This window comes from Plectropomus leopardus, chromosome 24 (genome assembly GCF_026936395.1).
Source record: "Plectropomus leopardus strain MGB_pleo_1.0 chromosome 24, ASM2693639v1, whole genome shotgun sequence".
In the NCBI taxonomy this organism is placed as follows: Eukaryota; Metazoa; Chordata; class Actinopteri; order Perciformes; family Serranidae; genus Plectropomus; species Plectropomus leopardus.
In genome coordinates this window covers 12,878,423-12,906,083 of record NC_142199.1, presented here as the reverse complement: position 1 = coordinate 12,906,083, position 27,661 = coordinate 12,878,423, and the positions used below count along the sequence as shown (strand labels likewise).

The 27,661-nt window shown below is 40.2% G+C and overlaps 1 protein-coding gene across 2 annotated transcripts; it reads left to right on the top strand.

Annotated features, from left to right (window-relative positions):
- Nucleotides 1–17,470: 17,470 nt before the first annotated feature.
- slitrk5 (SLIT and NTRK like family member 5) lies at nt 17,471–23,382 on the top strand. Of its 2 annotated transcripts, none has more exons than XM_042513112.2 (2): nt 17,471–18,308; nt 19,810–23,382. In XM_042513112.2, exon 2 carries the CDS (start codon nt 19,868–19,870, stop codon nt 22,493–22,495), a length of 2,628 nt encoding a protein of 875 aa, XP_042369046.1. In that variant the 5' UTR covers nt 17,471–18,308; nt 19,810–19,867; the 3' UTR covers nt 22,496–23,382. The 2 variants fall into 2 exon arrangements, with proteins under 2 accessions (XP_042369046.1, XP_042369047.1); XM_042513113.2 differs by lacking the exon at nt 17,471–18,308 and adding an exon at nt 18,842–19,261.
- Nucleotides 23,383–27,661: the final 4,279 nt, after the last annotated feature.

The window sequence follows — 27,661 nt, the reverse complement described above, 5'->3', positions numbered from 1 at the left end:
TTCTTTGGTGCCTTTATCCGGCTGCTGGCACCCTTGATCTCGCGTTAATGTGTGTTGTTTTAGGGTTACGGTTGGAGCCTGCAGTTACTGCTGTTGGTTACTGCGTAATGTTACTCATCAATCTTGACACATTTCGCCACCCTTGACATTTTGTTTTTATTTTAAATTATTTATTAATAAACGTACGTATACATGACATTATGTATACAATAAATACTTAAAAAATAAACAAAATAATAGTGATACAAAATCAAATTACAGCCTATTTGGTTCATGTAAAATGTTTCAAATATATTAATCATCTTTACTGCCTTTTTATTTTTAAGGCGCCTTATTGTGGTGATTTATTTATTTTCATTAGCATTTTTAAGACAAATGAACAAAACCCATAAACAAACAAAAAAAAAAAAGATTAAATAAATCAATCAATAAATAACAGCAGCTACTGTTCACCTAAATGGAAGCACTGGCCCTGGTTCCACTTGAATCTTTTTGTATCCAGATCTATAAAATCTGTGTGCAAATCTTCAGCATGAGGATGACTGGTGGTTGGATTTTATGCAACTAGATGCATTCATTCACATGATGATGAATGGAGAAAAAAAGTATCAAAACAGTATTCTATTGGTGTCAGTATCACTTTAATTGCATTGGTAATTATTAGATAATCAGCACTAGTTTATATACAGTAAATAAATCGAGACAAACTGCCAATCAATACTACAAATACTGCTATTGTGCAATCAAATTTAAGTCAGTCAAAGAAAAGAGCTGAGCACATTGACCTATCTTTGAGTTTGAAGCTTGTCTGAGATTCAGAATTGTAGGGATAAATGCTTTTCTACTTATTCACACTCCACAGCTTTGTGATGCAACACCTCAGTCAGCTCAATGGAGAAACTCGGAGTGAGTCAGACATGTGCGCAGACTGTGAACCAGACCCTGGAGAGTGTTGCGAAATAAATGTGCGAGATAAAACACAGAATTGAAATTTTACAATAACCGAGGGTCAAGCAGGGCACGCTTTGTTGGCAGAACAAAAAGGAAAAAAAAAAAGTTAAGGCACCTGAATTTAAAAGAGAACTTTTCTTTCATTTTGTCTCTCCTCCTCAGCTGATATGAGTGAATGAAAACTGTCAGCAGCTCTCGGAACAACACACAAAGCCACACAGCTTTATTCATGACTTGAATGCTTAATAATCATATTATTATTTATTTATTTTTTGCCCCATTTAAGCTTTTAAAGTGCATTTTTCCCCCCCATAAACACTGGTGGCCTTGAGATGCCATTGCCGTTAACATTTTGTTAATATCGTCCATCACTTCTGGCATCCTAAAAAAAAAATAAGTTTATCTTGGCAGAAGCACTCCATGGAGAGACTCTTTCTCTCTCACTTCCTCAAAGAAAAGATTTTTTTTCTTTGCTTCCTACCTTTGAATCCTCCACCAAGGCCTCGAATGCCAAAGGAACACTTTTAATTCATCAGCGGGGGGACACTGAAGGCTGTTCTGGATCATTGGACAGACAGCGACTGAAGTCTGAAAGACAGAGAGAGAGAGAGGAGCGAGAGGCGGAGAAAGGGACTGACTGGGTAATTTAAAAAGTCTCCCTCATAGAACGAATAAAGGACTTTGCAAACAGTAGAGTAGAAAGACCTCCACCATTTAATTATCAAGTAATTGTAAAGTCCATAACAACAGAGACCTGAAAGCGGGAGACAAGGGGAGAGGGACGGCTCCATGAAAATGTAATTAGCTGAATATCATTTCTCCTCACTCTCAGCCACTGTAGAAGTTAAGGGGACAAAGAAAGAAAAACACAGACAAGTTCCTTTTAAGATAAAACTAAACGCAGTGTCACCATTTAGATCTTCAGTGACTTGGATCAATATGTAATTACCTCTGGGAGGAAGAAACACCTTCTCTCCCCATCTTTTTACACTCTCTTTAACCCCTCTTTATTTCCAGGGAGGGAAACAAAACGGCAGTGATATAGACTGACAGTGTGTCCAAACCAGGCAACACGTGTATTTCCATTTTTTTTCTATTTCAATTAAGAAAAATAGCCAAGGAACCATTAAGCTTTTTTTTTTAGTGGTGGAACTTCCACCTATAACTCAGGTGGATAACAGTGCTGGCCTGCAGGGAAGGCTGAAAAATGAAGCTTGTGGGGGTCACTAGTCGTAGTTCAACTGTTGGAACAGATAGAGGTGGAGGTGGAGGAGCATGCCCTCTGCTCAGCCTCAGCAACAACAGTCGCTGCCCTGCAGCACATCACTTATCCTCAGACTGTTACCAACACATCCAAAGCAAGGAGGACTTTTGCTACTGCAGAGGTGGAGTTACTGCCAGAGACTAAACTACTTGTTAATATTGTAAAGAGTGCCATTTCCATGCAAGTCTCAATGGTTTAGAGGGCAGAGCTTTAAGAAGATTAGGCAGGCAATTACATCCCCTCCTTAGCAAATCCATATAGTACTATATTAGGGTTTAGATAAATGCTTGGATGAAACAAGTATACAGCAAAGATACAAGTTTCAGAGCAAAATGTGTCAAATCCCTTTGTGATGAGGAACAATCCTCATGTGGGTTGCTGTGTTTGGTCTCTAACTCTTGTGATCAAAAACGATCTGAAGCTCAATTCTAAGGCTGTTATGCAAATCGAGACTTAAAAAAAATATAGTGATGTATGATCAACACATATCAATTTAAAACATCACCTTTCAGTTAGATTCAATACAATACATTCATTTGTGGGGTTAGCTGTATGTAAATTACATAATGTACATTTATACACAGCAACACTGACTTTTGGTTTTTACAAGAGACTCAAACAGCAGTCTCCTTGGTTAAAGTCTTGTTTTTTTTTACCTACTTTCCGCCTCATACATGGACTTTCTTTTTCTTGCTCTTTACAGTATGTCAGTTGCTATCAGTTTCCAGTATTGAAGCAGATGGGTTGCCATTGTTAACATTGGCACAAAGTTGTCTTTCCTCATTAAAACATTTATGGGGAACATTCTTTGTTCCAGTCAGCTGCACTTTGGATGATTAACATGTGCTTTTCTTAATTTAACAGAAAGCCAGGCCTTTATCTCATATTCACAAGGCCTAAAAAGTTATATGTGAGATTTCGGAACAGTGACCAAACTATAGTTTCACACTCCACACCTCAACATTCTAATTTCTCTCATATAACATGTGGCACAACCCTTATATTGACACTTTCTTGACTGTTTATTAAAGACATGTTTACTTTCACATAATCCAGCTCTTTATATTAAAATAATAGAGGAATAACAACAACAGGGCCAAATACAAAGACTTTACATCCACTCCCTTTGGTTTTTGATCTTTTACATGGAACGAAAGCACCAGGAGTCCGACCGGCGGTCACTACTAAACCCCAGCGACTGCAACCATACTCTTCGCTTAGAAGTGCAATTTGCATGATCCTTTTTTCTGCCAAATAGCGATCCAGGGGTCATTGTATTTTGCTGCCTCTTTGTCTGAACACACATTGTGTGTGACAGAAAATAGTCGAAGCAGCTACTGGTCTTGGAACGTCATGACAGCCCCGTCCTCCACCTAGCTTCCAGAATAAACAGCTGCTCTGGCCTGATTGTGCCCTGTCAACGGGGACTGAAAGCGACATACTTCGTCTATAGTGTGTCCAAAATGACGCTCTCCCCAATGGATATATACTGTGCATTCACTAATTCATGTTATTGTTGCTTTCAAGTGTGTGAGTGAGCACAAATAGAGAAGCTTAATAATGTAAGAATGGATTATGGGAGATCCCACATTAATAATAAGAAAGACACTTCTGGATTTACCAAATTTGGCCCTGGTGGGAGGATGTTCTCTGATGAGTTGTGCGTTTTGTAAACCATTAGAAAGACAAATCACAGACACCGTTGTAGTTAGTTGAAATAAAATTGTTTATAAAAGACTGGAGCCAGTTAGTGTTTACTCTTTATAGATCATCCAGAGACCTGGTTTGTTTTTAATTTGATAGATTTGAAGTACACTCACCATACACCACCCGTATGTCAGTGTTATACATCTCAAACAAAACTATGAGCATTAACCTGAATTCATAACCTCCCACCTCAATGATATCCTGATTGGTTACTTTAAATCTATGATGTGGAAAATTAACAGAACTCAACTTGATGCTACTAAATGCCTAAAATATGCAGCTTATATAGAATGTATTTTTAAATGTTCACATCAAAAAAAAATTGTAATTTAATGTTTTTTTCATCAGTATTTTGTATTTTATTTTGATACATTCTATGAAGAATTTAGTAATTGCATCAAGATACTTTCTGAAGTATTTGTGACCTTTAAGGTGGTTTAACACTTTGAAAAGAGACATTCAGCACAACAAGTACTTTTACTTTTGCTACTTTTTGTATGTGTTTCTTTGGCTTTTGTATTTGGAAAGCAGAAAAGTCAAAGAGAAAGCTATCAGCACCATGGACAGCGCTCCGACGGTCAGAGTGCTGAAACGTAAAAACAAGCATCAGAGCCTGAGAGCAGAGGAGCTGTCTATTTCACTGTGGTGCTGAAAGGACCACTGACTTCAACGAAAGACATTTTTGGATGCAATAACCTCATGAGTGCACTTTTATTTGATAAAAAGGCAAAGATGATTGTGAAATGTAGGCTCTAGTACACAAAGAGACAAAGGAAAGCTGCAATATTTAACATAAAACTGTACTGTGTCCTGAAAACTTTCTTTGTGTATTGATGTGTTTTTTTGTTTTGTAATGTGTGTGTGTCTGTGTGTCCATCCAGATTGATCTGTTCTGGTTGTGTCCTCTTGTTTGATTAGTTCAAAATGTGTATAGTGAATATTGGGGCAGAAAATGGAATTACTTAATGGTATTGATAAGTATTCACTTTCTCCTTCTCCTTTTCAGACATGAAATACCTGTGTTGTTTACTTAATATGTTCAACAGGCATTCTAGTGTTTTTAGGTGAAAATAGTAATATCACAATGTAAAAATACTCTGTTGCAGGAAAAACACCTGCATTCAAGAATCTTAGGACTTCTTCCAAAATCGGTCAACTTCTTCCAACCAGTTGCCATAAAGTTGGAGGGCCAAAATAATTAATAACAAATAATAATGGTGTGGAATGACGGTATACCTGGCTGACTTTAAATATTTTACATACCTGAAAAAAAGACAAAAAAACAAGTTTCCTTTGTGACACATTTCCATTTGTGTTAGATGGGTTCCTGCAGTCTCAGTGCTATAAATAATGCATAGCTTTTGTCAGCATTGTTTGGAAGTATCAGAGGGGTCTCCCCATCTTGTCCCCTCTTGCTCTCTCTCACACACAAGCACACACACACACACACACACACACACACACACACACACACACACACACACGCACCACACTTGCTCTGTCTCTTCTTCGCATGTCAAATGACACTACATTCAAACACTCATCCCAGTCTCCCTTTACATCTCCTGAATGATTGAAGCTGACGTTGACTTATGAGGCACATTACCTTTTCTTTTTATGACGAGTCACTCTTGAGAAGTGAGACCAAGGAGGCATGAGAGGGAAGGAAGGAGTGACTTTATACTAACCGACTCGTGGGAAAATGATGGGCTTGTGGTGACCTCACAATCACTTGGGAGGAAGCGACACAAGCATGACTCATGAAAAAAAAAAAGAAAAAAATAACCACATCCACAACACTGTTTTTTTTCCACCACTCATGCCACTGATGTTACCATTAAAACACAAGTCTAAATATATGCCATTTGCTGAAGTATATATGGGGAAATGCTGTTATATATTTTGACAAAGCTGTATTAATTATTCATCAAATCTGTCAGACAGACTGTTGGTTGCTGCAGAACGCAGAATTCTTATATGTAAAAATGATCACGAATAAAGGTTCATTTCTTTTTTTTGGCAGGCTGTTTATTCTCGAGACAAACAAATATGCTGAGTCTGTTGTGATTTACTGTTCTTGCATCTACTTAACAAAACTGAAAAGATTCAGGGAGATATGAATTGATTTTTATATTCTGTACCAGGAATCCAGTTTGAGATTAAATAATCTGGATTGCTAAATGCTGCAAAGCGATGGCTGGAGAGTTGAGTTATTCCCATTATGTTTTAAATATTCATTACTTGAATATAAATATCCACTCCAATCTCCAGTTTAAATGTTGACATTGTACATTATGGTATTTATGGTATGAAACTTTGGCAACTGTCTTGCCTAGATTTAATACCACACTCGCCTTGCTATTGGTTGTGATGACAGTTGACATGTCCTGAATTGTAGTTAAAAAAATACCAACTTGTTCTCATGTTGAAGTCACCAAATACTGACGCTTTTGCAGTGACATCGACGTTAGTTTCCAACGCCAAACACCACCTTTCATGTCCAGATTATATGTATATATATTTTTTTTTTGCCTAAACCTAACTATCTGTGCCTCTGTTGCCTAATCCTATCCAAAAGCACAGCCAGCATGTCCTTTTGTTGATAATATGGTCGCGGCATCCCAGAATGTCAACAGCAGACGCAGGATACCCAGAGTGTAATATGACTTCTTGGAAGTCAACTGCAAAACATGTGACGACTTGGGATAAGAATGTGTTGAAGATACCTGCTTTTGCCACCACAAACATAGCTGAAAATGTTCTGAACTCTTGTTTAAAAATACCAACATTTGTTGGTCTTGACCAGCAGTCTGCTGCTGTCTGTGAGGTGACACCTTGGTTGAAGACCTTACACAGTAACTTGCTGACATCAGTGTATCAGGGACAATAAATTGGAGTAAAATTTTAAAACGCTTTGAATAAGTGCTATATAAATGCAGCCATTTACCATTAAAGAGTTGTAAATCTGAAAACCAATTAATGCGCTCATTTGAATTAAACATCGAATGACTTTAACGTTAGATTTTAATCTCCTATTTTGGGCCTAGAGCAGTGGTTCTCAAGCTAGCAGGGTGTACACAGCTGGGAGGATTCATGTCAGTGCAATAACCAATCAAAAACACTGTGATGCCAGCATACAGCAGCATACATACAGGGATTTATATAGACAGGAAAACAACATATAGAGGAAAAGATGGAGCAGATTTTGACAGGGAAATAGACAAAAGCAGGTGAAGCAAAGTGGAGCAAACATGTCAATCAGAAACAATATAAGTAAAAGCATATCTTGCCCTTACTGTCAATATGGCACGAGAAACTTGTGTATTTTAAGTGTAAAATTACTTTGGCAGATTGGGGAAAGGGACGTGCATGAAAAAATGCACTTCATGCTCGATATAAGTTTTTCCAGTGAAATTCAACTTTTTTGAAGAAAATGTTGACACTGTACGTTTCTTCAAATTATGAATACACTACATTTGCATGTTTTCATCATATCAACTTTTCTGTATTGTTCTATATGAGCTGACTTTGTCACTGGGAAATATTTGATCAAGTTCCCTCCATGTGTTCTTGAGATAGCTTCTTTATGAGAATGAGAAAGACCAAGTCATGGTGACCATGACCTTTGACCACAAAATTCTAATCAGTTAATCAGTTAGTCCCAATGGATATTTGTGCAAAATCTGAGCAATCTACTTTAAGGACTTGTTGAGATATCATAAGAATGAGAGGGACGCAAGGTCGTAGTGACCTTGACCTTTGACCAGCAAATTCCAATCACTTTGGATCACCAGATTTCTGGTTCATGAAATAATATATATGCAAGGGGGATTATATTATTATTATTATTATTATTATTATTATTATTATTATTATTATTAAAATTATTATGATCATCTTTCAATAGGTTTTTCATTTATTTGGAATGACTATAAATCAGCGGGCCAAAGTGATACTAAAGTGTAATTGAGGCATGTTTTAAGCACATGTAATAATGTACTAATATCTTGCTGTATTCATGTAATCACTACAGCAGTGTAAATTGTATTTTTCTAGGCCATAGGAGTCTTCAGCTTGTTTGGACTCTCCATCTAGGCCATCAGGGAGTCCACCAGGGGCTAGACAAATCCTGATTCCAGATAGACATACAGACAGACACACAGACAGACACACACACACACACACACACACACACACACACACACACACACACACACACGCGCTGGGTTCCAGCACGAAGCAAGTTGCTCTGTCAGAGCACCTAGGGGATAGCTTTAGCCACCAGCCGCCAGTCCCCAAATCCACTGACTGATCCAGTGCCCAGACTGTCAGGCCCTTCCCAGCCACCACACAATCTTTCAACCTTCACTAGCTGCTGCGAAGCCCTCAGTACTTTACACTGTATCTGTAAAACCAGCACAAGGGTGAATTAAAAAGGAGGATCGTGCACACAAAAAGCTTTAATGTGGCTCGAGAGTTCTAACCCGAAGGTAGACAAAGTGACAAAGGCGGCATTTGATGGAGCATCAAGCTGTTTGATCATCAAAGCATGAGGGAACTGGTGTTTGGCACCCGGAGCATCTTTAGATTTGAACAAAAAAGAAAATGTGCTTTTGTTGTTGAAGTCTAGCTAGTGGAGCATCTAAACAATGCTAATTGCTAGGAAATATTGTTTCGGAGTTTGTGTCAGGAGGTGGGAGCCAACAGTTTCCTTTCTGCTGTCTCCCTGTTAGGGGGAAATGTCTGAAGCGTCAAGGGTGCTGACATGTTGAGGCAGAGAGTCCTCAAAACCAAAAGCCGTCTCTGTCACTGCGTCTGACTTCTGATTTGAGACACATAAAGGAAAGCGGCTAGCTGAATTGATTTGTACATGCTGATATTCTCATTCGTATTTTTTGAATATACTGTAATTATCTTGACTATTTAAATAGAGGGCAAATGGTTCCTCTAGTGACTTGCAAATCCATTATTGCCTGCCTAATTGGCTTGGCAAGCCTCGCCCCCACTTTCCTTTGCTTGTTCGCTCAAAGATTAAAATCCAGCAGTGATTTTTAATTTGAAATGGAAGAAAGTGCAGTCAAAATGATTAGCCGTAGCTGAAAAAAAAAAAAAAAAGTAAAATCTTATTTAAGCATTGCAGAGGGCACATTGTGTATCAGTGAACTTTGCCCCTGATGCAGCAGCTTGACAAAGTTTATCTAGTTTCTGGAAAAATTGCAAAAAAATATTTTGTCTGAAAGCCTTTTCAATTCATTTCCTGTCTTTTTCTTTCTCACTCAGTCCTATGCATAAAGTTCTATGTATAAAACAGCTTTTAAAGTAGTGCAGAGAAAGTGTATATGCAGAAAATAGTCCCAGTCAGTGCATGTTTAGATAAATGAGGGTGAAAAAAAGAGGCTGCCACAGCTTGTATAGATCCACATTTGACCTCACATCCACCTCTTTTACCTGTTGTTGTTTTCTACCCTGAAGGGCTTCTGTGAAGAGGCAGTTAGTGCTGCTCCCTTTAGATTTCGTGGAAGCTCTTCAGAGTCTTGCACACAGACCAAAAGTAGAGCTTTGCACTTTTGTTTTGATTAGGAGACTTCTCATTTATCTAATGGGGTGTTTTGTTTTGTTTTTCTGTCACTTCATGTTTATTGACTTGGTTTTCAGGGTTTGGAGAGCATGGAGACATCATAATGCCTTTCTTAAGCTAGACTTGACTTTACTATCTTTGGATTTTGGATATTTAATAATGAAGTAACACTAAGTGATGTGCTTTGTAACTTATTTCTACATCTCTCTCAGCCCAGACACGTCTATTAAAGAGTCCCTGCTTATAGGAATAGTTCAAACATAACAAGATATGCTGTTTCAATTGCCAGAAAAAATGTTGGCATTGTACATTTCTACAATCCAAGGATAAATTACATTTACACCTTATTATACAGCCAATATTTAAACACTTTACATTAACTGTAATTAATTTGTGGTTAGGTTTAGGCAGAAAAACCACTGGATTAAGGTTAGGAAAGATCATTTTTTGGCTTAAAATACCCAGTTTTGGGGGGACAATCCCCACTAGAAAAACATTTTTCATGCTTCTATCCCAAGGAGGAAAAGCTGCAACGTCTAAAAAAACCCCAAAACACTTTTTGCGCCACTATCCCTGCTGGTAAGAGAGCAATGTCTCGGTAAAAAAAAGATTACTTTTCATGCCTCTATCCCCGCTGCAAAAGCAGTGATGTTTTGGTAAAATACAATCACTTTTTGTGCAACTATCCCTGCTGGAAAAGCAGTGAGATCTCTGTATATAAAACACCTTTTTGTGCCGTGCTTAAAAAGCAGTGACATCTCAATTGAATACAACCACTTTTTGTGCCACTGTCCCCACTGGAAAAGCAGAGACATTAGAGACAGTAAAAACGACTATTTTTTGTGCCACTATTGCCGCTAAAAAACAATGATGTTCTGCTGCAAAAATACCCACGTTTAAGAGTGTAATAACTGAAGAAACACAGCAATGACTCGTGTCAGGTGACTCCCCCAGGTAACATGCCATCCACCACCCCCTCCACCTCCCAATGACAAGTCAGCTCATACATTATGTCAGTTTAGAAACACTGATATGATATGTGTGAAATGTGGATATATTCTCTCTTTGTGACTGGGCTGGCTTATTAGCTTTCTTGCAAATTTTAAATTAAAACGCTGATACCACTGTCTTCATATGAATATTAAATATTAAGCTAAAACCACCAGGCAATTTGCTTAGCTTAGTATTGAAACTGGAGGCAGGGTAAACAGGAAACCTGGCTTTCTCCGAAGGCTAAAAAACTGTCTATTTACAACCTAACACAATGTCAGGTACTAAAACATGTATCAGGATGAGTTTAAGCAGTTCAGGTAGACACATTTAGATAGCAACTAAATTTGAATGTATGTACATTTATGATTTGGACTTCCTTTCGAGCCACAATATGAACATATTTTCTGCCCACATTTCATTGCCAGGTTGCATTTCCATTCTCACTGCACTGCACGATATCCTTGCTTTGCTGTGAGTCCAGTTCACCTCATATCCTAACCATTTATGTGGTGGTACTTTCCCTCTTGCCTTGTTTGTTATTGCAATAACTTACAAATGACCCGGTCCCAAGTATTTATTCGACAGAACACCGCTGTGCAATCAAAGCTGTAGTGTTTATAGTTAAATCCGAGCTCCTTCATGCGGATCGTGTACCTTGTATCCACCTTCAGAGAGTGGAACTAAATAATGAGCCATCTTAAATGCACTGACATAGATTTAGCGTGCTAATGATTGATTTCATGACAGAATGATTAAGTGGCAGACTGGTCAGTTAAAGTTGCAAAAGTACACTTTGTTGCTTGTGCATGGAGCCCTAAAGTGCACTCATAACCTTAAAAGCCTTCATGCCCGCTGACTACAGTCAAATGAATGGACTTGACTTGGTTATGGTTCAGTGCTTTGTTCCTCTGTGCAGGGAGCTAATAAGTCAATCCCATCCACTCCATGATACAGTGAGGATGCACTTATCGCATCGTCAGCAGCTCGAATCATTAAAGCCCCTGGTTAAGTTTGCATGTTACCGATTCAACATTTTTAAATTACCTCGCTCGAGCCAAGTCATGGTGAAAAACAAAGGGAAGGGCTCCCTGTGCAGACCCTCGTTCTACTTTGACCATCAATCATGGCTGTCACAGAGCAGCTGTGCACTTGCTCTTTGGTGGGAACTCACACCAGAGCTCTACATCATCTGGAGCTGTGATGAATGCAGGGACTTTAGCTGCGGCGCTTTTGATTAGAGGCCGTGCCAACGACAGGTAGCATCAAGACAAAAGCGAATGGCACAGATATCAGGTGTCATGATGGGGTTGATGCAAACACAGATGCAAGTATATTGTCTTTCTCATAGCTGGGAAACAATTCAGAGGGTCCCATGACATGATATTATTGCATTACTGATAGTAGGCTTGTTTTCAATGAGCAAGGCCAATTAGAGCTCTGCTGACTTGACTTGACCCCGACTTGCTATGGCATCATTACATCATCAAGGTAACCTACAAACGCAGACTTAGTAGCAGAGGTCGCCTTCTAACAATAAATGTAAAGATAAGAGGTAGAGTAGGGCCATACTACTTTGAATCTATTCTTGAGATGACAGCTAATGATGGCCATTTAATGAGCTGACAGCATTTATATTTTGACTACTGACTATTAGACTGTTTTGATGGAACATCAGTTCATCATTCATTGCTGGTTAGTAGTAAAAGTTGTACAGACTGGGCTAATAAATACAGTTTTTTTTATTTATTCAAAGACTTTGAGGGATAGTTACGAGTGGAGAAGTTATGTGGTCCATCAACATTAATCACCCAGCATGCATCATGCATCATTGAAGTGGAAACCCTGAGGAAAATGTTAATATCAGTTAGCTAAATATGAAGTGTTAGGGTTAAAAGACATGGTTACGGTAAGGGTTAGGGTATGGGTTACATATTATGTTACTTTAAAGTTGAATCACATCTTCAGTGAATTATTAAAGGGATTATTGCACTTTTATGTATTTATGACAATGTTGGGTTGTAGGGTTCGACTGTTGCTTTAGTAGGTTTGTCTTGTACTGGTGGTGGGCATGGTTTGGGGTTGTCTCCTGAAGCCTTCAAAGGCTGCTGGGAACTGGTCAACACGCTTCTCATGGTGGCACTCTTTAGTTTGTTTGGCCATGATACTGCTATCTATTCAGTTCCACCTCTATTTAAATCAAATAAAGTGTTGTTTCTGCTGCCATGAATGTAAAGTGTAACAGAATAAAGCTTTTATGAAATCTGATAGGGTTCAAGGACCATCTATGAGATAAGCCACTATAATATACCAGTAGGCAGAGAAACATTCTAAGTCACAGATTATTAGTATCCATTTGTATAAATTAATCTCGTTGTCAAACTAAAATAGAGCTATTACATGTGTTGCTTTTATGATAGCTGTATTTAATGTGGCACTGCAAGGACCAAATCAATTTCGCAGCATGATTATTGGAGTGACACCAGCACAAACGCTCTCACTTTCCCATCCCATCCGTCCTTGGTTGTCTCATTAGCCTTCATTCCATTACAGGGCCAAATGGTGCTTCCAGGGTTCAGTCATTGTTTATGTAAAGCATTTTCTCACACAGAAATGTTCAGTAATTCTTTGACGCATCTTGTTATGGACAATGAGGACGTGTCAGTTGGATTGTACTGTCCAACTCAAAATTGTTTTCTAATTCCATATTATCTGCGTTTTGAATGGATCTTGGCCCCTGAAGACCTGTTCTAGACCTGCTGGGTTATGACGGAAATTGCTAGCAGCACCAATTGGCCTTGGGATGCTCAAGCCAGATGAGACCTCACAAGTTAATCATAGCACAATTCATGTCAGGCTCTCTGCTGACAAAATAATTTGCTTTCTATTGTGGCAAAATTTCATACACCACCTGCATGATAAAAAAAAGTAAGATTTAAAAATGATAGCTGGGGCCTTTTATATTATATATTTACCTCAATGCTGTAATCATAAACAGACATACATATTGCCCTTACCTATAGGAAGATCTGCATTCACCTTTAGGTCAGTGGTTCACAACTTTTTTTCCTTACAGGACCCCTTTTGTGTTATTAAGTAAAGTGACAAGCCCTGATTCAATGCATGACAACTATACAGAACAACTGAAAAACTGTACAATTAACCCAAAAAGTGAACACAATAACTGCAGGAAGTTAATGTAAAATGGGCAAAAAATGAATTTGGAGCAGATTATTTCCCTTAATTATTGTATCAAAGATAAGTTTTCATAAAATGTTGAACTTTTGATATGATTATCTAAATTATATATTTTTCTAAATCATAATCTATATTTAAATTAACAACTTCATTTAATTTCCTTCACAGACATGAATGAAATATGGAGATATAGACCTACTGTATGGCCTGTATGCGTGGCTGGGCAGGTGTTCCACAGAGAGAAAGGTGAGGCTGGGCGTAGTTGGACAGGGTGAGTTCGGCAGATCTGAAGTTTAAAGAGGAAGACTGGGTCAAGCAGGTTTCCAAAAACAAAGCAGAAACTCCTAGGATTTTACCTAACCCAAAAAAGTGAGTTGTCACCAAAGATGGATTCACGACAAAATGGCAAAGACTTGGAGAGGAAACCAGGTAGCTTGCAAACAAGGTAAATGATCAGCAGGTGTGTAAGGAGCTGCAGGTGTGTGAGAAGTTCAGCTAGAGAGCAGAATGTAGGTCTGCCATGCTCAGCCTAAGACACACACACACACACACACACACAGTGCTTTATTTGCTATGTCCAACACTGCATAATACAAGTACTGGTCATTGAAAATTAGGTCCTAAAACTGATTATGAAAATGTTTTCAATCTGACCTGACATGGATAAAGGTCCAATAAAAGCAAACACGCATGCTTGCGGCATATTCATCCATTCAGCAGCACACTGAGCCTCAAAATGAACTCCATTCATCAAGCACAACTGTAAAATCAAATATAATTTCTAGAAGATTTGTTCTTAATATACTATTGTGAAAAAAATTACAAAAGCATCCAATGGTGCGGGTCTGCATTGTATATCCCCACTGAGATGTTTTCTTTTTAGACACATTTCATTATTTCCCCTGCCCACTGCTTTTGGCTCACAGCCTGTCTACCAGAAGGCTTTTTCTTTGATATCGCAGACAACACAACTCTCAACTTGGACAAGAATGCCATCACAACTAATTTCACGTCGGCATATTAAGTTTGAATTGGCTGTGTGTTGATGAAAGTTCACGTTTATATTGTGCCCCCCTGCTTTGAATAGCACATTATACTATTCAGTGTCAAACGAGAACAAAAAGTTCATTCTTAATTCCTGAGAAGCATATTATGTGAAGATGGAGCTTGCTCTAATTGCAGTACCTGGGACTAAACCTTTGTTCTGATTCATAATGCTTGTCTGGCACAGTAGCACCAGCAGTTGCCTTGCCAACGGTACCAAAGTGTGCCAATGTGCCAGCAAACTCGTGCCAAATTCAACATGAAATAAAGTTAAAATACGATACAAATGAAATGGATTTCTACTATTTGAACCTAGCTACAGTCCAGTGTGCTTTGCATTGCTTAATAGCTACTATGCTAATGGTGATGAGTTTAAAGAAAGAAAAAAAATCTTGCATAACATGGCCGGGTTCATGCAAAACATACATGATAAACTTACCATAGCGTGAAGTTTCATTTGCATTTAATTACTTAATCATTTGCACCAGATCTGATTATAATACTGTGTGTTTTATTCAGCTGATGTATGATAATAGCTTTCATGTTTGTAGGAACCCATTAGCCTTTGTGAGGAAGAGATTCATGCACACTCTGTGACAGCCATTTGCGTGCATATGGAAACATTTCCTCACACACAAGAAACTTTTACACAAGTTATGTCTATAAAACTTACACAAGAATCATCATCTACTTTATCAAGGGTATCTACCTCTCCCATCAGCAGTACACAAAGTCATTTAAGGCAAAAAATGATTCAGGACAGCTCCTCTCCTCTCTTTGATGCCACAATACCTCTCAGGGGAACCAGCCACAGTCCCTTCCAGAGGGAGAGAGCAAACACCCCGCTGCGTTCCATCTCTGTATTCCAGCCGGAGTTCCACAGATACCGATTTGTCCATCCCCACAGGATAGACCACTGTTAATACGATTACAGAGCTCAAGACTTTAAGATAATTCAATGCATCTCCACGGCTAATTTGGGAAAGGCGGCATGGATGCCACATCCGCTTATTGTCGCTCCTCGTATGCTAAAGAGAGCATAAGAGTTGACTTATTACCACACAATACTGACTAAGTGGGAAATCTCTTTGGACATGGCGGCCCACCATATGCTAGATTTAATTCGATTTTCTGTTCAGGCTTTAGTTAAGTGCTTCTAAAGTTTCTTGTCCCGCAGCTCGAGGGTAAGAGGGCAGCTGTGGCTTTGACTTGATTTGCTCTTTCAACAAGGGGCAAATAAGCCATGATTTGGTAAAATGCAGAGCGCTTACAGCAACATGGCAGCATTAGCAGGCTGGAGTATTTGGTGCAAAACTGGATTAAGCCTAATCCTACAGTACATTCATTTCTTTCAATGCAGATCTCTTGTAAATTTGTGTTTTTCTGGGACTATAGGCTTAATCCGTGTGTTTAGAAGCGTCCATAAAGAGATGCGAGGTGTGCGAATGAATGTTTGCTTGACCTTATTTGTCTGATTTAATACCCACTCTGCTTAGTTAGAGAGGGGTTAAAGGTTATCTGCATGAGGAATTATGAGCTGAAACAGACCATGCCTGTTAAATCAGAGAATATAAATGAGAAGTCTTGTTTTTTTCAAATTTCTTTTTATTTGTGCAGGTAATGGTGTTTAAGCAGGTATTCGGATTGTTCAACACTGAGCGCGGCCCCACCTAAATTGGCTATCTAGTCACAACAGTTAATGCAATGTAAATTTATATTTTTTTCTTTAAAATAGTCTGATTTAGGGTGCCCCGAAGCATTATAGGGCGGGCACCTTATGTACAAAGGCTATATCATTGTTGAAGCAGCTGCAGGTTCAATTTCAGCCCGTCATCCTTTGCGTCTCTTACCTTTTTTTATACTAATACTGTCCTATCAAATAATGGCAAAAGCCCAAAAATAGCTTTAAAAAACCTCCAATTTATCTTTACTAATAATATGTTGGATTTGTGTTCATGTGTAATTTCAGACATATTTTAGATTTTGAAAAAAGAAGAAACAGACAACAGAATTCAGAATTTAATTCAGAGTTCAGAGAATTCAGAGAATTTAATTCAGAATTCAAAGTGTAGTCTTTACTTATATTTATTATTATTGTTTTTTTTAGCTTGACTTTTTATTTGTAATTTTTGTGTTCCTACTCGTTTTTGTTCTTATTTGTAATAAATGTAGTGAATATAACAGATGATGATATTTTGGGGGGGGTTGGGGGGGGGGGGGGTTGCATTGAATGTGCTCTGTCCGGCCAAGGCGGATGTGAACAATATGCCGCTAATCAGTAAATGTAGTCCAGCAGTGGCGAGCTTTCTGCAATCATTTGATGGCTGTCTCGAGGAATATCTGTCCAGACTGTATAATGAAGAGCCATGATGAATCCAGGATGAGTGTCAGGCCAATATACAGCCGCTTTCTCTCCGAGGAAATCAAAGGCTCGTTGAGTTGAATTCTAAAGCATTACAATAATAAAAAGAAAAGCTCAACATGTCCAGTTATGACTCTCAAAGACATGGAAATAAGAAGCCCAGCTTGGTGTGAGGAGAAAAAACCCTAAAGCTCTGAGTGACAAATCAAATGGTTGTTGCTGCTGAATTGAAATACACTGAATTACAAAGTGGAGGCTGAAAATGCAAGCCTGCCAAGCTGCCTTTTTCATCATTGTGCTGCCCTCTACGGGTCTTCTTCCAGCTTCCCTCTTCTCTGTCTCCCCCTCCTCTTATCACTTCCTCCCTCCACCCCACCTCCTCCACATTACCATACCCCCTTAAAGAGTATTGCACGCATTAAATTGCTTTTCATTTCCGCGCTGTGACAGTCCTGCGATTGGGGGATTTATGCATTTTTACGAGTGATTTCGACTGTCATACTATGGTAATTGTTTCATAATACGTCCATCGCTGTAGGGGATGCGCTGGTTTGCACCAACCAAGCTCAAGTTCCACTAGTTGAAAACGTTGGTGGGAAGATAGAGCTCGTGGATATCGTCTGACCGATGCAGGACTGGAGAAAAAGAAGGGGGATCGGATTCTCGCATCCAGTGCTGGGAGGAACATATCCGCTGATCTCCGGTCGATTCCAACGGTCTGGCAATTGAAATCAAGAGACCTTGGGCAGATCTATACATAAACTGGTACAAGCCGCACCACTGGCAGCAGACAAGGGGATTCGTGCCTCTCTCCTCCGCTTCGCCAGTGCGCATGGATGAAAGTCACAGTTAAAATGCATGCGGCAGTCTGATGTGGGATTACGGAGTTTTTATTCGCCCCCTTTTCTTGACCATGTTTGAACTTTGGTTTTGGCTCTTTTTCCGAGATGGTGCGAATTTCAGGAAGAATACCGGAGCCCGTTTTGCCGCGCGGGCTGTCACGTTATTGGCCTGAATGAGACTGTATATCTTCGATGCCTGGTTTATGGAGCTAAACACCGAGGAGACTTGACTTTAAGTATTTTTTTTCTCCCTTATTTGACAGCCGACGGAAGGGCGGGCAGTGAAATCCATGTTTTCTCTGAGGTTGGAGGCAAAAGACGGGGTACAGCCGTGATTTTCGGGATGCTTTGGCGTTTACCGGGATCAGCACGGTAAGAGGACGATGATTTTTTTCTCTATGTACATCTCTGCTTTTCTCCCTCTCTGCTGCTTCTCGGCAATATATGTTTAAACATTTTGGGGCTCTGTCCGTGGTGCTGAAATCTGTCTCACTTGCATTGCTGAAGTTGATCCGGATTTAAGATGCTGTTCCGGAAGGTGTCTGCAGCTGCTATGGCAATAACAAGGCTGCATTTTTATGCTCTCGTGTATCATCACAGTTTCTAATTCCAAAATAACAGCACTGCTCCTGCACAGGCGGCGATAGACGCACTGGCTTGCAAGTTATCTGTATTACATCCAGAGGCGATGGGGAATTCTTGATGGTAATGAACTCGAACAAAAATGAAATGGAAGTGGGGTACATGCATGTTCTTGTGGGCAGATTTACGGTGTCGATGTGTAGGCTTTTGTGTTCTTTTAAGGAGCGCACGCAGACCGTGTGTGCGTGTGTGCACGCGCGCTCACGCGTCTGTGGCGGAGAGCGAGAGAGAGAGAGAGAGAGAGAGAGAGAGAGAGAGAGAGATCTGTAACCTTCTATATAGCAGATGCCATCCAGAATACTTGATTATAGAATTATTTACTCCCCGTCAAAATGCAATTTCGATCAGAGATCCGCCATGAGATCAGCAACACTTGCTTATTTGCCTTTGATCAACTCCTCTCGTTTCTTTTTTCGCCCGTGGGCAGAAGAAGGGCTGCGACTGTCGCCTTGTAGGCTGATTTTCATATTTTCTATGGCAGGCCGGATTTTAAGATGATCATTTGGTGCTTTTTCTCCCAGGCGATTTCTTTATGAGAGCGGGTATTTTTTGTTATTTTTATACCCGCGATCATCTAATTCATAACAAGCGGATAAATACCCGGTCCTCATGTTGTTTGGACGGAGGTGGAGAGAAGGGATCCGACAGTTTCCCCACTGTTACCAAGTCGTCGGGTATGCGGGGTGAGTGAGAAATCTTAATGTGGGAGATAGGAGTTGCATGTAGGAAATTTTGTTTTTGGAGCGATTGAACCGAAAGAAAAATGTGCATCATCTACCAAACAAAACTGAGATATTCCGAAAGGGATGCTTTTTTTGTGTGGAAATTCTCAAGGGATTGAATTAGTAAATGACCAGATCTATCAGTCTGCACACGGTGGATGGCGAAGGCTTTTTTTTTTTCTCTCTCTCTCTCTCTCTCCCTACCAAGATGGATTGGAATTCAGGCGAGCTATCAAAAATGCGCAGTGGCCATCCACCGCGGGTACTTGTGTCATCAAGTTGATTATATATTATCGTTTAAGTGTGCATTATTAAAGATTCATCCAGGTCGCTTGTTCTCTGACACCCTCACAACCAAATGCCGACATCTGCATAATGAACAAACATTAATAGGCCCACTTGTCTTTTCCTGTGTGTTATGAATACTTGTTCAGGAGTCCATTACTGTATTCTGCATCATAATGTGTCACATTTTTCATGCTATGTAAAACCTTTCTTTTCCTCCTTAGATGACACCTCATACTGGTACTGCACTTGAGTGAGCTGGGGCATCCTCTCCCAGGAAAAATGCATATCTGGATCCTAAAAATAATCCTTCTGATTGCATCATCTCTGAGGCTGGTCGAGATGTATGACAATTATGGGGAGATCTGTCGAAACCTGTGTACGTGCGAGGAGAAGGAAGGGATCCTGACTGTGAGCTGTGAGAACCGGGGGATCATCCGGCTGACGGAGATCAGCCCCGTCCATTTCTCCATGTACCACCTCCTGCTGACGGGGAATCTCCTGAAGAAGCTGTCAGTCAATGATTTCATCAATTACACTGGGGTGACCATCCTGCACTTGGGGAACAATGATATCTCGGAGATAGAGTCCGGTGCCTTCAATGGACTCCAGGGATTAAAAAGGTTGCACCTGAATAACAACAAGATTGAAGCTCTGAGGGATGACACCTTTGCCGGACTGGAGAGTTTGGAATACCTACAGATTGATTATAATTACATCACCAATATCGAGCCCAACGCCTTGAGCAAATTGCACCAACTGACAGTGATGATTTTGAATGACAACCTGCTCTCCGCCCTACCTACGAATATCTTCCGAAATGTCCCCCTCACGCACTTGGACCTGAGGGGGAACCGGTTAAAAATGTTCCCCTACATCGGCCTCCTGGAGCACATGGACAAAGTTGTGGAATTACAACTCGAGGAGAATCCGTGGAATTGCTCCTGCGAGCTGATTGCTCTGAAGGCTTGGCTGGAGAGCATAGCCTACACGGCGCTGGTGGGGGAAGTGGTGTGTGAGACGCCGTTCAGGCTCCATGGTAGGGACCTGGATGAGGTGTCAAAGCAGGAACTCTGTCCAAGAAGACCCCTAGAGGACACGGTCAGGCCTGCGCCTCCAAGCAGCACCAATGGATATTACCAGACCACTCCTGCTGCTGTCACAGCCTCCGCCACCTCCTCGGCTGTTTTTAGGTCCTCCTCTAGGCCAACCAAGGGCACACGGCAATTTAACAGAACTAGGATAAAGCCCACTACCCGAATTGCAGGCGGTAACCCTTACAATTATGGCCCCATCATTGCTTTTCAGACCAAATCTCCTGTGCCTTTGGACTGTCCCACTGCCTGCACGTGCAACCTGCAGATATCTGAGATCGGGCTCAATGTCAACTGCCAAGAGAGAAAGATTGAAAGCATTTCTGATCTAAAACCCAAGCCATACAATCCTAAGAAAATGTATCTCACTGGAAATTACATCCCTGTGGTACGGAGATCAGATTTTGTGGATGCTGTTGGATTGGATTTGCTTCACCTGGGAAACAACAGGATAACTCTGATCCACGACCGAGCTTTTGGGGATTTAACCAACCTGCGTAGGCTGTATTTAAATGGTAATCTCATGGACAGGCTTACAGGAGAGATGTTTTTTGGTTTGCAGAACTTGCAGTATCTTTATTTAGAGTACAACAAAATCAAGGAGGTTGATGCGGGCACTTTCCGGTACCTCCCTAATCTCCAGCTGCTTTTCCTCAATAATAACCTCCTGAAAACCCTACCTGTGGGCATCTTTTCCAGCCTCTCCCTGTCTAGGCTTAATCTGCGCAACAACCATTTTCAAAACCTGCCCGTGAGTGGTGTTTTAGATCAGCTGAAGCTGCTGGTGCAGATAGATCTGTTTGAAAACCCCTGGGACTGCTCCTGCGACATAGTGGGGATGAAGATATGGCTGGAGCAGCTCAGTGCAGGCACTGTGGTGAACGAGGTGGTGTGTGAGACGCCGAGACGCCACGCAGGAGTGGATGTGCGCTCCATTCAGTCAGAGCAGCTTTGCCCGGACTACTCTGATGCTTATGTCTCCCCGACACCTCCTACGGATGAGCCCATGGACGACCGGGTCGTCACCACAGACGCTCCGCACAAGTTCAACCCCCCGAGCAGCACCGTCCCCCTCTCTGTGCTCATCCTCAGCCTCCTGCTTGTTTTCATCATGTCTGTCTTTGTGGCCGCAGGGCTGTTTGTTGTAGTGATGAAAAAACGCAAAAAGTCACAGAGTGACCGCACTAGCACCAACAATTCAGACGTCAGCTCTTTTAACTTGCAGTACAGCCTCTACAGCAACCGCTCTGGCCCCAAAGTTAAGGCCCCGGCTGGTCACGTCTATGAGTATATCCCCCATCCCATGGGCCACATGTGCAAAAACCCCATTTACAGGTCCCGGGAAGGCAACACAGTGGAGGATTACCGTGACCTCCATGAGCTCAAGGTCACGTACAGGAGTACCCCGGACGATGAGAGAGATAGCAGTACGATGAGGAGCCCTACATACAGTGTTAGCACCATTGAGCCACGTGAAAACCCCTCCCCAGTCCAGGATGCAGACCATTTCTTCAGAGGCATCCTTGAGCACGATAAGCAGTCCCCCCATCCGTCCATCCCGTCCATCCCTGCAGGTGCCAATTTAGAGTACAAGTACACAGGGCCTGTGTCGTACACGTACAACCCAAATTTTGATGTCAGACGTCAGTTCTTGCACCCGGAGAGGATAAGAGAAACAGTGCTCTATGGCACGGCACCCAGTACTGTTTATGTGGAGCCCAACAGAAATGAGTATTTGGAGCTTAAAGCTAAACTGCAGTCTGAGCCCGATTACCTCGAAGTTCTTGAGAAACAGACCACCTTTAGCCAGTTCTGAGCAACAGAATCATTAATGTAATGAAGCATTTTGACCCTCCTTTGAAACACTGGCTCAGTTTATAGGGTGCCTTGGCACGACACAAACAAGCAAGAGCGGAAGGAGTTTAAAAATGGGGTGTGCCGAACAATCTTATTCTTATTTCTGAAACATGACATTACAGGAATGGATCCAGCTTTCTGAAACACGGATGAACAAAATTGCTAACTGATGATGCAAAATCTATTTTTCTATGGTGAAGATCGAATAACACACAAAAATGTAAGTGTACAGGTAAATCTTACCCAACTTCATTTTCAGGAATATAACCATACATAAGGTATATTGTGAATCAGAAAAGAAATGTTTATAAAAATCACTCCTGGACAAAAACACTGTACAGCAGATCATCAAAACTGTGTAGGACTATTTTCTGCTGTAGTCTGTAAGTAAGTATTTATTGATATAATCTGCCATGTCTTTTCAAAACTTTTGATTCTACATCAATATTACCTGTGTCATCATACTTCATGATCCTCCGGAAAAAGGCTTATGTTTGTAGTTTCATTTACTGTAGCTCTGCATTGTAAAAGTGGCTTTTTTTGAAAGTGGCACACCCCCAATGTTCAAAAAAGACTGCGTCATTTGAAGAAGATGAAAAAAAAAAGTGTCTTTGTATGCTTTCTGCACTTTTTGGAATTGGAAGGCGGGTTAGCCTTCAATGAGCTCTCATAAAGGAGATTATTATATTAAAAATGAATATGGGTATTCATTCTTAATATGTAAAATTGATATGTTATCAAAACAAAAGTTCATAAATGATATTTGAAGTATTGATTATGTTGTGTAATACTGATATTTTAATCAATGTAACACCTATTTTTATACAAGCATTCGCAGATTCTCTATCCCTTATCAACTTGATTTGTTTTGATTGCTTTGCACTTATTGCACTATATTGACCAAACTATGTTATTGTCATCAAATAAACATGATGTCAGGTTCATATAATGTGCTGATGAGGAGACTAAGGCTGGTTGGGTGATGATATTAAAGAAGCCATTTGGCGTTTGGTCCAATATCTAATTTTAATGTTCAGATGGTGGATGGAATTCTGAAACAAAATAGTGTGAATTATGGGATTCGAGAGCATGTATTTTATTTTGAAATCAGGCTTTGTTGTGGACTCAATCCGAGCAGATTAAGACACAGCCTCACTCATAGGCGGAAGCCAGTGTCTCAGCACGGCCTGAAATCAATGGGTTTCAATCAATGAGCATCATCTGAGGTTTTCCCTTTGCAATTACACCGTGACAACAGCATCCATGTTGCCGCCTGGCAATCTATGATTTGGTCATTTATATAAGCAACATTGGAGTTTACTTGAAATGCTTGAAATGTACAGCTGCTGGATTAAGCGCTTGGTGACTCACCCATTTCTCTTTCAATTTAAAAAAAAAAATCTTTTAATGGATTGTTTCATTTCTTAAAGGAGCAGTGTGCAGGATTTAGTGGCATCTATTAGTGAGGTTTGCAAATGGCAATTAGCTGAAACTTCTCCCATGTGCCAAGTGGGAACTCCTGGTTAGAATTCCTCCAGTATTAATTGTTCAGGAGGTTTTTACCAGGAGCTCAATCATCCACAGAAGTCTCTTCCTCTCCAAAACACATAAATCTGGGGATTTAAACTGGCAAAATACTGAATTAAGGAGTTGCATGTTAAAAATCAGTGTTTTTTCAATGCTGTATGGCACCTGCTAATATGTGTCTTCCTTTTTTTCTCTCCGAAAAACATAAGATTCAGACGTTTGGAAGGTTTTCAGGGGAACCCAAATTATCAGCAAGGTCTCCCCCTCATCAAAACAAACTGACTTAAACTGATGATTTAAACTGGTAAAAACACAGAAAGGTGTTTTACATTAAAAATTAATGTTTTTCCAACACTGCTTGGCTCATCAGTAAGGGGCTATTTTGAAAACCTGATTGGCCCTATCTAGCGCCAGTGTTTGGTCTGTCCTTTCTGGGCTATTGTAGCAACATGGCGGTGCAACTTGGCGATCTATGTAGACGTCCCAACTCCTTATGTAGATACAAGTTGCTCATTTACAACTAAAAAGGTAACTAAAAAATAATGTTTCTTATTTTCAGGTGAATATACACTGAAGAAAACATTCATATTCCATTTCTGTCAGTATATCCCTCTAAATCTTATGCACTGAACCTTTAAGAAAAGGATATTAAAGGAATACTATGCAGGATTTTTGATCAGTTGTAAACATGTATGGTTGCCAGTGAAAGTGAAAATAAAAACCAACCCCAGATTCACTCTCATTTAGTGTTTCACTTCAATTAGCATTTCCAATACCTTTTCTTTTCTTTTTTTTTTTTTTTTTTTACCATTTTATTTAGCCCCAACCTCAACTGAGGGGTCACACGCCCCAAAACATCCAAAACAAAGAAATTGCAAAGAAAAAGCAGGCAGAGGGCAGAGTCTCTGCAGAAAAATACATCCAGTATGAGTCTATACATTGTTTTTTAAGGCATAATCCTGCATAGTATATTTCTAAGAAATGTTGAAAAAGGTGCATTGATTTTTTTTTCTTTTAAGCTTTTGATATTGGTTAAAGCTCAACTGAAATCACATTCAGTCATCCCTTTTATTAACATATTCCTTTTTAAAATTGTATCGTTGATAGTTTCTTTATTAAAAGGAAGAGATCTTTGGGCACGTATCATAAATGCTCTTTGTCTCCATTTGACTGACAGCAGTGTTAGAGCGAGAGAGACAAAGTGAACAAACTTGCCCTGTAGCTTACATGTCATGTGCAGACTCCATGTTGTTTGTGGTAAATAAGAGTAGGGACCGTGGCAGCATCTAACTGCACTGAGGTGACCTTTGCAGGTACGTTTACATGCTGTTTAATGTGCTGCAACTGAGCAGATAATTAGCTTTCTGCTCAAGTCAAGGTTTGTTTGGTGCTAAGGTGCATTGCAATATGTGTGCTCATGTTTGGGAACTTTTGCACGGAAGCTAATGTGCTTGTAGCTCTTGTGTTGTGTAGCAGGCTGCTGTGACCCTGTGATTGGCTGTATCGAAATAAGGTCTCCGTTGATGAATTAATGCAAAACTAGGGGACACAAAAATATATGTAAATGTCTCCCTGTGCTGTAGCACACACACGCAAAAATGCAATTTCATTTCAGTTGGACTTTAAGTTACTCTGACCCACTTAAATCCAATATGCAAAGTAGGTCTATAAAAATGCAAAGGATGCACTGTGCCACCATTTTCAGTGTGCGGTGAGCATCACCATTTAGGAATCCAATGTTCCCTGACTGAGACAGACAGGGATCTCTCCGGAGAGGCCATGTCAGTGTTAATCTGTCCCTTATCTTCTCACTCAGAATTTGGATTATTGTGAATTTCTAATGACATCTGCTTAAAATAAATTTTCAGTAATTTTATTTTCACCAAGGTGCCAGCTGCCTTTTCTCAATGACACACACAAAAAAAGAAACCAGCCCTGCTCGGGGTCCTTATTTTGTTGGAGCTTTTCATAGAAGCCCAGAATGAGAACAGAAGGCACCATTTGGGAGATTCTGGAACCGAGTGTAACTGTGGATGTGTCATACATGTAGCAGGGGATGTGAATCATAGCCAAGGAGTGTGTGCAGTCGCCCAGCATTGGTGGCCTATGGGATAGCGCAGAAAAAAAATCATGGTTTACTGGGGTGCAACAAGGATTAAGCCTGATCTATCCAGTGATTAAATGTTTAAAATGTAGATGTCAATAATTATTTTAATTTTTTAGAATATGGTAATATTCAGGATGATTTGGCTAAGTTAAAAAAAAAGAAGATTGAGTACAATTACATAATCACTGAATCATGCATTCCAAATGGGTTTGTTATTACTGTATCTGTGTGCATGTACGTTTTACCCACCCAAACTCCAAGCGTGGATGTTTATCACTGTTATGACCCAGAACCCTGTCCCAGAGTAATGGCTGCATGAAGCATCCCACTGCAGGACGCTCTAGTGTGTGTGTGTACGTGTAGAGAAGAGAGAGCACCAGAGAGAGACTCTTGCCAGTTGAAATAATGGTTTTAATCAGCCAATGGGCTCTTTAGGTCTTAACACAAATGAAAGAATCAAGGAAGGGCAGAGAGTTTCCCTCCTGGATTATTTATTTATAGCCTTCCATGAGCTCTGGGATGCTATGCCAAAAAGCAAAAAAACAAAAAAAAAAAAAAAATCTGCAGTGGTCAACATCTGTATTCAGAAAAAGGCAGAAAGTTCTGAAATGAAATACCTCAGCTCATGTTGCCTCATGCTCCACAAGAGCCCCCCTGATTTACGGCTAAACCTATTGTGCAAAATCTGATGTGAGGCTGATGCAACGCAAGCGTGATGTAGGTGCAGATCAGATCTATCTGTCACAAAACTCCTCAGTCAATGCATGAGTTCAGAAGAGTGTGTTCTTGGCTTGGAACTTGGAGAAAGCGCAGCACATAACTTGTTTCAGAGATGGGAGAGACAGTGACAGGCAGTTTATGCTCCTAATATTCTCTTACACGTTCTGCTTTCGCACCATTTGAGAGTTAATCAATGTGGAATTGTACAACATGTGAAGCCCATCCAAGCTGCATGAAGTGTTGGCTTGTCACTCGGCTATTTTCAACTCAGAGGCGACCATTTTCTAACGGCGCACTGAAAATACCAGGCTAATTAAACATTTGCTGGATCTGATTTTGCAGTCATTTGCTAAAAATTGTACTTCATAGCTTTTCAGATGGTGCTGGCAGAGTTTTGTGTTTATGGTAAATAAAAACAGCTTGATGCTACACATGCACAGGACTGGATAAAGCTTTTAAGAGGTCTGTATTATGTAATTTGTATGCATTCACTTTTTTTTTTAAGTTCAGGTACAGTTTGAATATTAACTTCTCACTTTCTGGTTAACAAAGATACATTTATTTAGGATTATACATCATGTAGATTTTTCCTTTTTTTTTAGGGGGAGGGGGGGCACAGGGCCATGTTGTCCCCGTCAGTATTTAGAGCATGTGCATTTGCATTCACACCATGAATTGATGCAGAAGAAGCATAAATTGGTGCATTAAAAATGACCAGAATACAAGAAATTAAGTGTTTAATCCTTAATTTTTTGGCAGAATACCCCCTTT

Coding starts and splice junctions, on each gene's coding strand:
- slitrk5 (XM_042513112.2), top strand. CDS start 19,868: ATGCATATCTGGATCCTAAAAATAATCCTTCTGATTGCATCATCTCTG.